This window comes from Chelonia mydas, chromosome 12, assembly GCF_015237465.2.
Source record: "Chelonia mydas isolate rCheMyd1 chromosome 12, rCheMyd1.pri.v2, whole genome shotgun sequence".
NCBI classification, from domain to species: domain Eukaryota; kingdom Metazoa; phylum Chordata; order Testudines; family Cheloniidae; genus Chelonia; species Chelonia mydas.
In genome coordinates, this window is record NC_051252.2 from 33,538,957 (window position 1) to 33,554,679 (window position 15,723).

At 41.2% G+C, this 15,723-nt stretch overlaps 1 protein-coding gene across 3 annotated transcripts in view; it reads left to right on the forward strand.

Moving 5' to 3' along the window:
* CDH13 (cadherin 13) overlaps positions 1-15,723 on the forward strand; it is a 761,603-nt gene that overhangs the window by 701,760 nt on the left and 44,120 nt on the right. For all 3 annotated transcript variants that reach the window (XM_007059271.4, XM_043526210.1, XM_043526211.1), the window contains one exon: positions 13,794-13,936. In XM_007059271.4, coding sequence (XP_007059333.2) covers positions 13,794-13,936 — 143 coding nt within the window. The remainder of the gene's footprint in view (positions 1-13,793; positions 13,937-15,723) is intronic.

The following is a 15,723-nucleotide window of genomic DNA, read 5'->3' on the forward strand; positions in this document are numbered from 1 at the left end:
TCCCAGATATGATGTATTATTCTTTGGCTGTAGGAATAATACAAATCGTCACAGCCTCTGGGCCTATTTAACCATAGCCCTAATTACTTCTAACTGAAAATTACATTTTGGAATGTAGAAAATTTGGAAAGCCATATAATAAAGCTAATATAAAATATTTTGCACTATTATAGCATTCTTCAACAACCTGATGAGAACCACTTTAGTATTTTAATTTGATTGGTCAATGTTGTTATTCTGCTTAGCACCTATTTCACGCAATCACTCTTCAGTTTCTTCCCTGAAGTTTATCAGTTATTTTCCTTCTTATTTTTGCACACAAGCAATTAATTAGTGACTCATATATTTCAGTAGCAAGGGACTGGCAAGCTGAATTTTGACTTTTTTTTTCTTTTTGCTGTGTTTTGATCATATTATACAGCATTGTGATGAAGGCTAGTTTTCTAAATCATTAACGTGACAAGTATCATAAATCTCTAACAAATAAATGTCCCCACTTTCATGGCATGGCATCATGCATAACAAAAGATGTCTACAGAATCTGTATGCAAAAGGAACAAAATAGGTTTCTACAGCCAGCTCAGCTCCAAGCCTGCAAACTGCTCCATGCAAGCATAGGGCTCAGCCCAGATGGAGCAGGTTACGTGGCTGGTGCTGTTACCAAGGGTTCTTTCAACCCAAAGCTCTTGGTAACTTTTACTCTGTGCGCGGTGGTATCAGGAAATAAATCAGGGGAGACCCGGCCATCCGACCAATAGATGGCTGGCACAAACAGGACAACACAAGAGTGCTTTCACTTAAAGCTAAACTTTACTTAGTCTCAAGCACTTACACACGTCCACAACAGGTTAGTAAAACACCCCCAACCCTTGATAATTACCAAAGCTGAGTATGGCTCTCGAGTGACACAGCGGCAGGCTTCCGGTGGCCAAATCTTCTATCTGCCAGTGGGGACTGCAAGATGTATCCAGAGGGAGAGTCCAAAAAGAGTCCAACTACCTCAAACTTTTCCCCCTTATTTATACATTATTAATAGAATGACATGTCCCTTAAAGAAAACTTGTTAAGTAAGCAGTTTCAATGGTCAAGCAAGAGGTTTCTTCTGATTATCGATTAACCAGGTGTGGGTTTTTCCAGAGTTTGCAGCCTTGAGGCCCCAATAGACATTCCTGGGGCACATCCTGCTCTTCTAAAATGCATGTATCAGCCATTTCAACACAATTCTGATCAGGAAGGACGTGGGGTCAAGCTGCCCTTTCTGTGGCACCCAAAGACCCCCCTCCTCTCCTGCCTTGGTTAAGCTAAGCCTGCTGACTTGGCTGCTTTTAGCAATAAGCCATAGTGGTTTCAGGCACTTTACTGGTTTGCCAAAGTCTCCCCATACAGCGCATTAGCACCAAAAGTGGTGCTCTAGTTTATAAGCAAAGTGACCAATTTCCCTTATAGTGCATGATCTAGAACAGTGTTAACATGTTTTTTTCATTATGCTGTGTATAATTGATGTACCTGGCTCACTCTCATTCATGATCAAAATAGAAGCAGGAGCAAATATTGGGTGAATATTATTGATCTGTCATTGGCAATAAAGACCCCTTAAGCCAGTGGGAACCCTGTGTTAGGACAGCTACCATAGTGGTTTGAATTCCTAATCACAGTCCTTGAATTTTATTATCCCATCTGTTCTGCATAGAAGTGTCTGTTTTATAGGGAGATAAGGTGGGTGAGGTAATATCTTTATCAGACCAGCTTCTGTTGATAAAAGAGACAAACTTTTGAGCCATACAGAGTTCTTTGGGTCTGGGAAAGGTACTCAGAGTATCACAACTATATATAAAGTGGAACAGGTTGTTTAGCATAAATAGTTAACACTTACTCTAGTAGATGAATGTGAAGTGGCCCGTTAACACCCCTGCAGTAAAAGGACAAAAATTGAGGGTTAATGGGTTACAGATTGTTATAATAAGCCATAAATCCAGCATCTTTATTAAGACCATGGTTTTTAAGGTCTAGCAAAGTTATGAATTTAAGCTCCCGGGCTCACCTTTTGAAGGTGTTATGCAGGTTTCCTATGAGGACCGAGAGGTCAGATATAAAGTGATAATTTTGTGAAAAGGGTTTGCCCATCAGCGACATGGTAGTATTGTCTTTTATCATTTTTCTTTGTGAGTTCATTCGAGAGTGTAGGGATTGTCTGGTTTTACCATGAGGTTGTTATTAGGGCATTTAATGCACTGGATGAGGTACCCCACATGTGGTGATAGGCATGTGTAGGACCCAGTGATGTTGTAGGAGGTATTGATCATTGTAGCAGTGGAGATATGTCTGCAGGTTTTGCATCTGTTGTTCTGACAGCGTCTGGTGCTGCTTTGAGTTGGTGGGTCCTGGTCTGTTGGGAGCTTGCTTCTGATGAGCTTGACAAGGTTGGGGGCAGGTTGTTTGAGGGCCATAAGAGGGGGGTTGGGAAAGACTCAGTATTATTCATATACCAGTTTGCCAAGAGAGGGAACATTTTCCTTGTGATTGGTCAACATTTTTTGAAATTTTTCCTGCCAAAAACTGATTTTGTCAAAAATGAAATTTTGGTCGGAAAATGTCATTTTGACCCTTCCTCCCGCCCCCCCATTTTTACTTGAAATTTCAAAAATAAACACCATTTTTCTTTTTGTTGAATTGAGCCAAAATTATCATTTTCTTTTTGAAAACTGAAAAATATTCATAATTTCAGATTTTTGTTATTTCCCCTGTTTCCTTGTCCTTGAATTCAGAAACAGGAGTGATGTATAGGTTTTTTATTTTATTTCAAAATTCGGTTAGCACTGTCTTAATTTTTTTTTTCTTCCAAAAAAAAGGATTGTTCCATTTTGAATCCTGCAAAACAGAAACAACTTCAAAATTTCAAATATTTGTATGAAATTGTTTATACATTTTTCAACCAGCTTTACCTGTGGCCCTTGTTAGCGTGGCCTTGACAAATACTAGCTGGAGAACATGGCATGAGGCATATGAATTTATGTGGTATTGATCAGATATTTGTTTTTAATCTATATTTTCCATTCCTTCTGCCTCAAGCAGGAATGGTGGCTAAAGAGGAGATTTTCAAAGGAAAAAGTGGAAGCAAGGTGTCTAAATTCAAGGTCTTTGGGGAAAAGATCATCTTGTCATTCTGTGTTTATACTGCCCCTAGTAAAGTGTGGTCCTGATCCATGATTGCAGAGCTGGCAGGCCACACAAATGAACACCTCCTAAGCAATGTGTGATCTCCCCTGTCAAATCAGGGCTCCAGGATGGTTGTGCGTCCTGCTGAATGCTTCCCAGCACTCCTCAGAGGGTATTCTATTCTATTCAACGCAGGCCTGTGCCTCGAAAGCACACACTGTTCCAAAAGCAATATCAACATGATACAATTTATATTGTACCTATAATGCAATTATGCTGCAGTCAATTTATAAATCCAAATAACCCAGTGCCACTCTCAACATTATCCCTTGGTAGCCAGAAAGGGCAATTTAAGTAAGCTTTATGTTGTTGTTACCAGTATATTTGTTCTTATTAAAGAATAGCGTATTTAGGTTAAATTTCCTAATTACATTTTAAGGCTATGGATTTAACAAAGAATCCACCAGAGCATGACCGCTTGAGCTTGTATCTTCAGAATTTGTGTGCACTACAGGACGTGTTTTACGGTCTGCCGCACAGGTAGCATATAATAATAGGTTTGGTAACAGCATTTCCATCCAAATACATACTTATGCATTTTGTATCATCAATCGTTTAATTAAAAAAGCTTGTCCACCACTCTTAGTTCCCCACCTGAACAACGTAAGTCAAATATGAGAAGAGTGAAAATATAATGGAGCAAACATGGCTTTTTAAATAGCATATTTTGAAGGCTGCTGGTGGATTATTATTGGTGTTTTTAACCAAATGAGGGATTCAAGTTGTGTCCTGAGCTTGGTCCATAGACTAGAAGATGCTGGGGAAAAAAGAACCTTCTTTTTGAGTGGTTCTCCCCTGGCCAGCATCCCAGCAGAAACAACATGCGTTTAGAATTCCTCGGCTGAAGGATTGTATTATTGTGATCCAGGTTAGAAAGTTAGCCAAGAAGGGTAAGGAAAATTGGTGAGAATATGTGGGATTGTAATATGTAATTAAATAAACAACAACAACAACAACAACAAGCCAGTAAGGGAGAGGGGTAGCTCAGTGGTTTGAGCATTAGCCTGCTAAACCCAGGGTTGCGAGTTCAATCCTTGAGGGGCCATTTAGGGATCTGGGGCAAAAATTGGGGATTGGTCCTGCTTTGAGCAGAGGGTTGGACTAGATGATCTCCTGAGGTCCCTATGGTTCTAAGTTATTTCATTGAGAAAATTGCTAAGCATTCAGATGTAACATTTCTTATGAAAGATGTTTTGAAAGAAGTTAGCACCCAAGCTTCATGTGTAAGCACTTAAAGATGTATTAGCATGATGGGCTGTAATTGCTCCTTTGGAGCAGCAGAATCTTGCCACTGATTCACAAATTTAGGTACCTGTAAGAGGGCTCTGACATGATGGAATGTAAAGGCTCCTGTCAAAAATCCAGATATTGTGAAGTTTCCAAGTGGGTCCACCAGCAGTCATACTATCATAAAAATCACACACTCAGATTTATACAGTAGAGCTCCTACAGACTTCAGGGATCAGTAATCCAGGTGGTGGTTCTTCTATGCAGTAGATCATATGCACAAGCCTTAAAAAGGATGCCAGTATGTTTACCTTTACTACTCCTCATGGTAACCTGTCTATCTTGAACTGTGATTTTTGGGCCAAGTAGAAAAAATGCCTAAGCTTTGACTCATTAATGTTGTGTGCTAAAGCAATTGATCTGAGTATCATCCATAAAGTGAAATTTTGTGATTGCTTGTCATCCCTTGCATGTCATCCAAATGCTTTCTCATGTGGCTTATGTTACGTGGTTGAAATGGAGCACGCTGTGCAGTTAAAGACATAATGCAATCTTCCAGTTTTGTGTGTGTACTTGTAATGGTGTCCCCTCTAGTGGTTGGCCTACAAGGTGGATAATTGGCTACCACTACTGCCACCCAGAAGAGATCTCCATTAGCTCTGGTGGAAGAGGCCTATGTGTATGAAGCTTAAGGACACCCAAATTTTAGTTTCAGCTCTCCAAATGTCTCATGGGTATGTGATTTAACCAGTAACTAAATCTGTTGTGTTGTATGAAGTCCATGGATTTGGTACAAACAGTACACTGAACAGCCAATATGTCTATAAATACAGCAAAATCTGCCTTTGCCACACTGATCAGTGAGCACATCAGAAAAGCATGAGGTCCATAAAGTATGATGGGGTGAAGGAGTGTTGCTGAAAGAAATTTGAGTTATTGGGTTTAGCCAGTGCAGGTCAGCGGTGCACGTCCAGTTGCTGACAGCAGTGCTATACGTGAATGCACAAAGGGCAATATTGATACAATTTTTGTCCTCATTTCTGCTAACATATGGCCACTTAACTGTTGACATTGTATTGTTTTGGACAAATTTTATTTGAATTGCTAATAAATTATGAAAAAAGACTCAATTTGGATTTATTGTACACACAGACATGTACTTAGCATAACAGCCTAAGCAATAGCAGACTATAAATTATCCTCAAATGATTCGTGCATCAGATTACACAGCATAATATATAATTAGATCATTCTGACAATACTGCAGCTCTCACTACGTGTGCTCATTTTAAAAAAAAGGGACAAATGCAGGCATGGAAAAGTGAAGCTGAGAAAACAAGCTGTATCAGAGTCCAGCAGTTGGCATTCACACACTTTTTCTGACTACAGAGCAACATCACTGAGTACTGAAAGAGGTAGACAACAGGGTATGAAACACCATAGTGGTCACATGCAGATTTATATCCAAGCGTTATCAAACTTAACAGCAAGCTACCAGCCTCTGAGTTCAGTACATAGGAGAGGATGTAAAAACATCCTGCGGTATGGATGTAGGAATAAAAGATGGAGCTGTTCAGGAGACATAAAGAAAAAAAATATATATATAGTCCCTTTTTTATTTCTTAGGGGTTTTATGGCTTTTATGTATCCTAATGGGAAAGCACATCAGGCAGGGGTTTTGAAAGGCAATATGAAAGCCCTTTTGGATTACTGATTTTCCCCAGAACTGCTTACTAGTAGTATCCTGTCGACTAATGTGATAAAGTTACAATACGGGTCATATCTGTGGCTTCCATATTTCATCACTAATATTTCTGTTGAAATGGAGAATTCAGTTATTGTTAGTACTGTCTCATCTCTACTGGTACAGCACACACTCTGCATCATGCTAAACTGAGGGACCAAGAATCGGCTGTGCTATTGAACTGTATGGCACAGACAAGGTATGGACTTAAAGGACTGCAATAGAGAATTAAACTACAGTGGCTTTACATCTGGTCATGTAATGCAATACAACCGGTCTATTCACTCATATTTTTTAAACACATTCACTTTATTCACCAAAGCTTGCTGGAAAATTGGAAAACTAAAAGGAGTGAGAGAGAGAGAAAAACTGTTCGTTTCCATTTATTCATTGAAATTTTCCAACCATCCCTGTTTTCCACACGCTTTCTGACAATCATATTTTAATGGTGCAAATGTCAAAACGTCATGTAAGATTAATTATAAAAAAGCCAAATTCTCATGTAAAACTATTCTTGTTGTTGTTGTTATCATTTAAATCAATGGTGGGCAACCTGCGGGCTGCCTGCGGCCCATCAGGATGATCTGATTGAGGGCCGCGAGACATTTTGCTGACATTTGCTGCAGTTCGCTGTTCCTGGCCAATGGGAGCTGCAGGAAGCGGCAGGCTGCAGGGACGTGCTGGCCGTTGCTTCCCGCAGCTCCCATTGCCTGGGAAAGGCAAACCGTGGCCACTGGGAGCTGCGGGGGCCATGCCTGCGGACAGTCAACATCAGCAAAATGTCTCGTGGCCCGCAATCTGATTACCCTGATGGGCTGCATGTAGCCCATGAGCTGCAGGTTGCCCACCACTGATTTAGATTGTGGTACCTCTTAGTGCAAGGCAATGTACAAATACAGAACAAATTACAGTCTCTGCCCTAAAAAGCTTACAATCTAAGACAGTATTCAGGTGGAAGTGCTTTTGCCTTCATCCAATCAGATAGCAGAAAAAGTGCAATGTAACTTATAACTGGTCACCGTTAGCCAACACAGATCAAACGGCAACTATTTGCTGATCAAACCATACAGTTTAAAAAGAAACAAAAGTTACAAAATAATTTGTCAAATGCTTTTGGATAGCAAAAAAATTCATTTAGCTTGCTATCTATTTGCAGTTATTCCATGGGCAGAAATACAGTGTAAATGCATCATATAAATTATTTCTTGTACTGTATTTGCTCATCCCTGAGCCTTCTAGAAAATCTAAAATTAGCTGCAGGACACTGAGGGCTACTACACTGCTGATAGATCACCTACTATCAACAGTAAACAGCACAGACTAATGCTAACGGTGGCACAGTGGGAAGCAGAGAATATGATGGCATTCAACTTACGATTTTAAAAGCTCTAGGTTATGCGACCCAAAGGTAAAGCACACGAAATGCAATGTACATTAGTTATCATTTCAGCCCAAACATTTAATCTTGTATTCACTGTCTTGACCTATTTGCATTTTTTCAAACGTGAGGAACAAATATCTCTCCGCTATAATTACCACACTTGTCTCTTTTACATGTCTACAGGCATTTCGCAGAGGCAGTTGTGGTCTTTTGTTTGAGGGTACTTCATCTAATAGTATGAAATGTATATTGGTGTGATTCAAGGATCATATAATATCCATGTTTAGAGAACGTTTCATTCAAGGACAAAAGGAACTTTTCATACTGAATTCTTAAGCACAGAAAATATGGAGTTGCATTCCCCACTGATCCTTTTACTTGAACAGTTTGTGAAAAGTGCAGAGAAGAATTTCTGAAGCTGCCTTTATGTAATGTAGGTCCAGCAAGGATGAGGACAGACAGTTGTTTCAGAATTTCACCTAACTATGGGTGAAGCCTCCAAGATGTTTGGATAAGCCCCCCCAAAAGGTGAACACTTAGCTGAACTTCTAAGATGAAATCCTGGGCCCATTACAGTCACTGAGAATTTTGCCATTGATTTCAGTGAGCCAGATTTCACCCCTTAAAGGCAGAAAATGTAGTGTGGAAATCTAATGTATGAATAGACTTTCTTGTGACATTTCTTGCTACCAGTTAGGGTAGAAATATTGCAAAAATGGCTTTTACCCACGGTTGGCACTTTTAGAACCAGTAATCACATGTCTGGAAAATCATGAAAATTTAACCCAACTGTGTTTAGTCTTATTTTTTATAAAGGGCCAGGTTTTAAAGGGGTTTAAAACTCCCATAGGCACTTGGGTGCCTCTGAAAATCCCATGAAGGACCTTGCTGCACCTTTAACTTTAAAAATCTGACCCAAAATGCTTTGCTCAGGCCTGAGATCAGTGTGACTGCATCTTTTCCATTATTTACCCTCAGTGTGATTCATTATTGACTAGCTGATTGCTTACATAAGTCACCTAGGTGTGTTCTGTGACCTAACTGGATGAATGCACATGCGCTTCTGCCCCTATACTTTCAGGGGCAAATTCAGTTTGTACAAACAATGAAAGGCTATTGCTAAAATTCATTTATAGATTTTATCCTTGCCACACCTTTTCAAGGTAGGGATTAATCTCCCCATTTTACAGATGGGAAACTGAGACTCAGGGTAGATGAAATGTCTCATGTCATACAGGAAATCTGTGGTAAAGCCAGGAATTGAACCCAAGTCTTTGAAGTCCCCCTTCAGTGACTTAAGCACTGGACTGTCATTCCTCCCCATTAGAGAATGCCACAGGAACATTCCAGCCCATCACATTGTGGGCTCATGTCCAGACTGTTAAAAGGTATTTAAGAGGTGAGTTGCTCAGCATTGCAACACCCAAGTGATTTAGGAACCTAACGATTCATTTTCAGAGGGGATTTAGGCACCTAGGAGCCCAGATCTCATTGACAGTTGGGATTTAAGCTCCTAAGAGCCTAAATCACTTTTGAAAATGAGATTTAGGCTTCTAAATCAGTTATGCATTGCAATGCTGAACACAGCAACACCTAAATCCCTTTAAAAATCTGAGCTTCAGGGCCTAAGTTCCCCCGCTCTCGGGAACATGCTGTCATAGCAGAGCTGAATTGCACAGCCAAACTGATATTTTGCTACTCAAGACTGCAATACTTGTTCCAGTGTCCTCACAGCAGTTGCATGTTGTTGGTTATACAATCTTTGTGCAATACAATCTGAGTAACCTCTGTTGTAACTTCAGATTCCTGTAACAGAAAAATGCATATCCCAGCATGCTCATTTAGATTGCTAACTTCCAGTGTACCCTAGCAAAAGAGCTGCAACATCAAATTGGCACGTATATGTTAGTTCTGTGCTAATTTGGCATGGCCTTCTTCTGTCACTGGTGGTGCTCAGTATGCTCAATATGCTTCATTTTGCCTTCCTTCTCATTCTGTTCAATCATAGAAGCCAAGGCCCATCTACTCTCATGGGATGTGTCTGGCAGCTACCAAGCTCTGGAATGGTTTGCCAGCGGCAGCAGCTGGGTCTGTGCCTAGATGTCTGGCTGCTCTTCTGTAACCCCTTGGCTACTTCACTGCTAGCTATGAAATTCTTTATGTGGCAAGTGCAGGGTCGTGACACTGATTAGATTTTCATGTCCATATTGTCTCCACTGTTTTGTATAATGATCTTCCCTCCTAATCAGCTGCCAGCCACAGATATTATTTGTGTGTGCTAAACATCCTTGGGAGCTGTTCTTTGGAAGACTTTGAATACTTTCCAGAAAATACGTATATAAATACACATACATACACACTACTTTAAAGATGGAGCCATTTCAAATATTTTAATTTGTTGTTTTTTTTTTAGCCATGTAAGCCAATTGCACCTTGTGACGGGGAGGGACTCACCACTGCGGCGCCCCCTCCTAGATGTCCCGGGGATCAGCTCTGCTAGCCAGTGTGCCCTCTTCTGGTGGCGTCTTGCCACCGTCGCATCTGTTCCTGGGACCCATGTCACTCCCAGGAGTGTGGCATCCTCTTCAGGACACAGCCCTCTGTCTGTGCCACACTCTGTACTCCCCCGCTTCTGGGGGAATATCAGTCACTTAGTCCAGCCACTTCTTCAGTGGTGAGTGGGGACGAGGAGGGAACAAGGGACCCTGTAGATGGCTGCTGCTTGCGGGGCCCCCTCTGATTCCTTGGTAGATTTCCCTGGGCCACTTCCCTGCAGCTGCAGCACCCTCTTTGCCTTTGCCTCAGGGCCTCAGCCTGCAGACGCCTTCAGCCTGCCATGAGCTGCCTTTAGCTCTTGGGTCCCTGCCTGCAGCACTGCTCTGTCCAGGGTGCTTGCTGCCTTCAGCCTGCCAGGCAGCCAGTCCTCCTTCCCCCCCCGCCCACCCCCCACAAGCTCCAGGGAGTGACTGAAGCTGCTCTGCTCTGCAGCCCTTCTTATATGGGCCAGCCTGGCCCTGATTGGCTACTCTTTGCAGGCCCCCTCTGATTGGCTGCCTCCTGCACAGCCTCCCAAGGGCTCTATTAACCCCTTAGAGCCCAATGTGGGCCAGGCACCCTAGCACACACACATATTAAGTCAGATTTTCTCTCCCATGCTTTAACTCTGCTACATCTCTCCAGAGATGCCATAAACCATGAAGCTCTTCTCAGCTGAGGATTTTCCAGCTAAGGGAGGTGGTATAGCTGGCTCCTCTCCCACTTCCCTGCAGCTCTTGGCATAGAGGGCATGTCACTAGGAGAAGAGGCACAGCCAAATGGGTTATACTCCGGTGATCCCCGTTGACAAACATGCTGGGGTGGGGGCACAGTCTGCTGGCACAGATTAGAACAAACTGAGGCTGCTCTAAGTTTCACAAGTGCTGATGTAGAACAAGAACAAGCTGCAATCAGGTCTTTGACACAGCACAAAATATGGGCCTACATTTATATGTAGGTGAGTAAATGTGTCGACATGCACGTGCCTCTGACTTACAAAATTCAGTGCTTAAAGTTATGCTGCTAAGCCCATACTTAGGCACCTGGATATATGGCACGATTTTCAAAACTGCTGAATGCCCAGCAGGTCCCCTTGAAGTCAGCAGAGGGGGAGAAAGTCAGTCTTTGTATCCTGTATTTTTATGGTTTTATATAATGCTTTTCTTAATGAGTGTCTATTTTAAGCCTTTTGGTAGTAGAACCCTCATTTTGAAAAAGGAACAAAGAACAATCATCTGAACGATACCACAGTATACTCTTACAATATGTAAAACATCTGGTGGAAAAGACAAAGTACTGCTTTTACAATATCCTAAGCCAAATCACGGACTATACAATTCTTTTTATTATTGTTATTATTTGTACATTCAACAGTGCTTTGTAGAGCAATCAGGGAAGATAATATAAATCCATTTTAAATTCTCATTACTTTAAAAGTGTTGAATCCCCTTAAATTGTTTCAGGGTTAATTGAGAATTTGCTGCCTTATAATAGACTGGGAATTGTTTAGACTGCCCTGGTTCCATATTTTGTTTGTTCATACCTTTGTTGCAATGTTATAAAAACAACAATAAAAGAAAAAACGAAGGAGTACAATGAAATAATTATCAGCCTTGTTACTATTCTAGCAACTCATTTTTATGGGAGATAAAGCTCAACTATTGATTAATGTTTGAATGGTTATTAAAGTGGAAGTGCATACACGTTTGATAGACTGTACCACTCACTGTTCATTAGTGTTTGCTTCCATTTCTTTGTTTACATTTTCTCTATTGGACTCCAAGAGAAGCCAAGGATGAAAATGTATAGACTTCAATGGGAGTAGGATCAGGCTACAGCTTAGTAGGTCTGGGAGCTGGAGATCAAAAAGCAAATTCCATTTCCTGTGCCATCAGAATAAAGGTTTGATTCTGATCTCACTTACACCAGTGCAAATGAGAACCACTTTCCCTGATGTCAATGGAGCTAACCGGGTGTAAATGAGATTAGAATCTGGCCTTACTCATATAGGCTGGGAAGACAGAATTTAGGGCACGATCCATCTCTTGTGGAAGTCAGTGATGGTCTTTCCATTGACTTTGATAGGATTTAGTCTGAGCCCTTTGCCTGGTCCAAAGTTGGTTGAAGTTAATGGATTTCACTGTGGCGATAAATACGTTAAAGATTGTGAGGTGCTCAAATGCTGTGGCAATGGTTTCAATATAAGTACCTGAAGTAAATAGAATGTCTCAGTTACCTGAAACCAAGGCAAGCCTCTGAAGGAGGCATTCAGTGGGCTCGCTTCTTTAGGCTGCTGACCGTTAATTCATTTTTTTTTTTTCTTTTCTGGCACTATTTTCTTCTTGACAATCCATTGCTTTAGATTGTTTCCTTCAGTGAGTAGATGATTTTTTGGCAGAAATACCTGCCTAATGCACCTTTTAAATGGAGGCCACTCTAAATTACTTGGTTATTCACAGATACTCATAAAACAATAAACAGGCTTCATGTCAATTGATAGTGATTCAAAATACCTATGGTAGACTTGCTGACTGTTATGACCTATACAGCAATCCATTTCAGGCAGATAAGCATCTCACTAAAGTGCATATTGATTGTGCAATAGGCACTTTAGTTGGAGACTTGATGCATTAAAATATTTAATTAAAAAGGAAACTTGTGTCAGTTATTTCAACTCATTATGGTTAGATTATTTCAATGTATTTAACTGCATACAAAATTAGGCCTGCAAAGAGTTTTACATGTAATTTGACTTCAGTTATGCTACTCATAATGCATAAAGTTAAGCATTGGCCTAAATCTGTCCAGGATCAGGACCTAAATGATCATGATAAGGAGGAGGCATAGTCTACAGTAGTGAAGTTCGTATCAGGGCTCCCAGAAGGCAATGGTTTATATCCATATTTAGGTGACTATGGAAGTGCCCTGATTGTTCAGAGAGTCTGAGCACCAACAGCTTGGAAGCACAACAGTGCAGATCACAAAGCCCAGAAGGAAGCATATGAGAGCTGAAGACAAAGCATCCTTGGAGGAGGGGAGCTGGATATGGAACGGACATTTAGAGGAGACCAAGCAGATCCAGCGTCGGACCATCTTTAGGAAACACTGCAAAACCTTCCTCTTCCAAAAATCCTTGCTGCCATAAGAATGGCACTTAAAACACCCTTCTAATTCCCTTCTAATTCCACCCCCCTTAGCAACCAATAAAATAAAATAAAATCCAAAATATACAACAAAAAGACAACAAAATAAGTACTACCCCTCCCCCCCACAGAGTTCTGACCCTGGAAAGGGAACAGTGCCAGAGACTCAATAAAGTTCACTAGGGGCTTCACTATTGTTATTGGTTTTATGTGAAGGCGGTCTGATACTACAATAATGGGCAGTAGTATTAAAGCCCTCAGATAGACAGCAGAAGGCAGTCAGCACCCATGAGAGCCAGGTTGCCTGTGTTTTAAATATTGATTTAGGTGTTTGAAACTGTTGGCCTTCACCTCTCTCTGTCTGTTTCTCCATCTGTAAAATGAGTCTAATTATAATCACCTATTTCAAAGAAGTAACTGTCTGTGAAAGTGCTTAAGAGATTCTCCTAAGAAAGGCAGTCCGTGCAAAGGGCTCTCCTTTTGTAATAACATAATCAGTTCAAGGTTAGATATGTGATCAGTTGATGGCTTTTATCTTTTTGCCTAGGTATTCTGTTTACAAGGATCCGGCAGGATGGCTGGAAATTAATCCTACAAATGGTACCATTTTCACCACTGCTGTCCTGGATCGTGAATCACCCTATGTACACAACAACATCTATACAGCACTGTTTCTGGCAATAGACAGTGGTGAGTAATGGTTGCTGATAACACTACTGGATTGATAATTTATTTGATTTTTTACCCCTTCAAACCCATTTTTCAAAAAAGCACAGGCATAAAGTTAAGCATGGGCTTAAGTAATTTGCTAAATCGGCACCTAAGTGTCTAAGATATTTGTGGACAAATAGAGTCAAAAAGTAAGTGGAGAGGAAGTTAGACTTCAAACTGAGAATGGCATAGGTTTTGGGGGCAGGCTGGAGACATTTAATCCTACAGAGCCTGCACCGCTAATAGTAAACAATGCGTGTGATGAATGTACTTGGGTAGTAATAAATCATCTTTATCAGAGTTAATTTCTTCATAATATTTGAGTTGTTATTAAGCCTAAGGCACCAGTAGCAAACTCATCCTGGATGTGGTGAATTCTATCCTATTTAACACATAATGACAGTGACAATAAAAACATAATGAAAAACCCTTGTTAAAATGCAATATGTTTACATATTATGTGTATTAAAGTTTCTTCCGTCGAGTATAATCTAAATTAAAGGATGTTGCAAAAATTCACTACGAGTGACTTTTGTAGCACATAAAAATGTAGTGAAAATCCTGAACATTCCTGCAAATCTCCAGCGCTGAGGGCACAAAATAAAGAAGGGCTTTGTATGTAATATAACAGCTAATATGCTAACCCTTTCCCATAACTGCAGCTGCTTTAGCCCTGGTGATGAATTGTAAAATGTTCTTTTTAGGAGGGTAATTTTACATTTTTTGCATCACATGACTTGGCTCAGGAAACATTTGCTAGGTCTGACTAGAAAAAGGAATCATCTCCTTCAGTGCAAAAGGAAAAAAGAATCTTCTGCAGAAGCGATTGACTTGTGTATTCATAAATGTGTTTCTTTCTTAGTGTAATGTCCATAAAAGAAACATGGCTCTAAACCTACTCCTTTACCTATGTTTGCTGGCTAATCATTTTTGAAAAATGTATCTTAATTATAATAGCATCAGAAAGGTATGGGGGTCCCCGGTATATGTCAGGGTTGCGTTCTTGAAAAGGGCAATGGATACTGAAACAACGGATACTGGGGAATTTTTCCCCATAAGAAATAGTGGCCCACCCCGCCTCTTCTCGGCCCCCCTTCACCCCTGCCCCGCCTCTTCCCACCCAGTTCTGCACCTTCCTCCTAGCGCACCCCATCCCTGCTTCTTCCCCTCCCTCCCAGCGCCTCCTGGACACTGGGGGAAGCACCCAAAGAAGAGCCAGGTAAAAGATGAAGCGACGGATATGCGGATGGGGACCGACGTGAATCAGGCATAGTCCCCTATCGATGAGCAATGGATATATGAAACGACGGATAAGTGGGTATACCAGGGACCCCCTGTAATGTTAGGTTGAGCCAATAGGAAAACTGGGATCAAATTACTTAGGGTTTGATTTTCAGAAACCCCACCCACCTGCCTCAGTGAGTAGGGGAGCTTGTCGGGGCCAGCAGTGAAAGGGAACAGCCCTTCAACAAGGGAGGGAGATACTTGGTGAGGAACACCGGATAGCTCTTTTCCTCTCCCCTAGGAGTCTCTTTCACTGGTTGGTCAATTGGAGGGGAGGGGTACTGATTGGCCAGCATTCCTCAGTTCCCAGGATCTAACCTGGAGTGGTGGCCATATGGTAAGAACCCTGTAACTTCTGAACTGGAACCAATTAAATGATTGGTATAGGACAGTGTGGATGATGGGCGGGTAGTGCCCCTCCCCTCTATTTAAATTTAATAGTAGTTGCAGCCTGCTTCTTAAAAATCCATCCACGTGTCTGT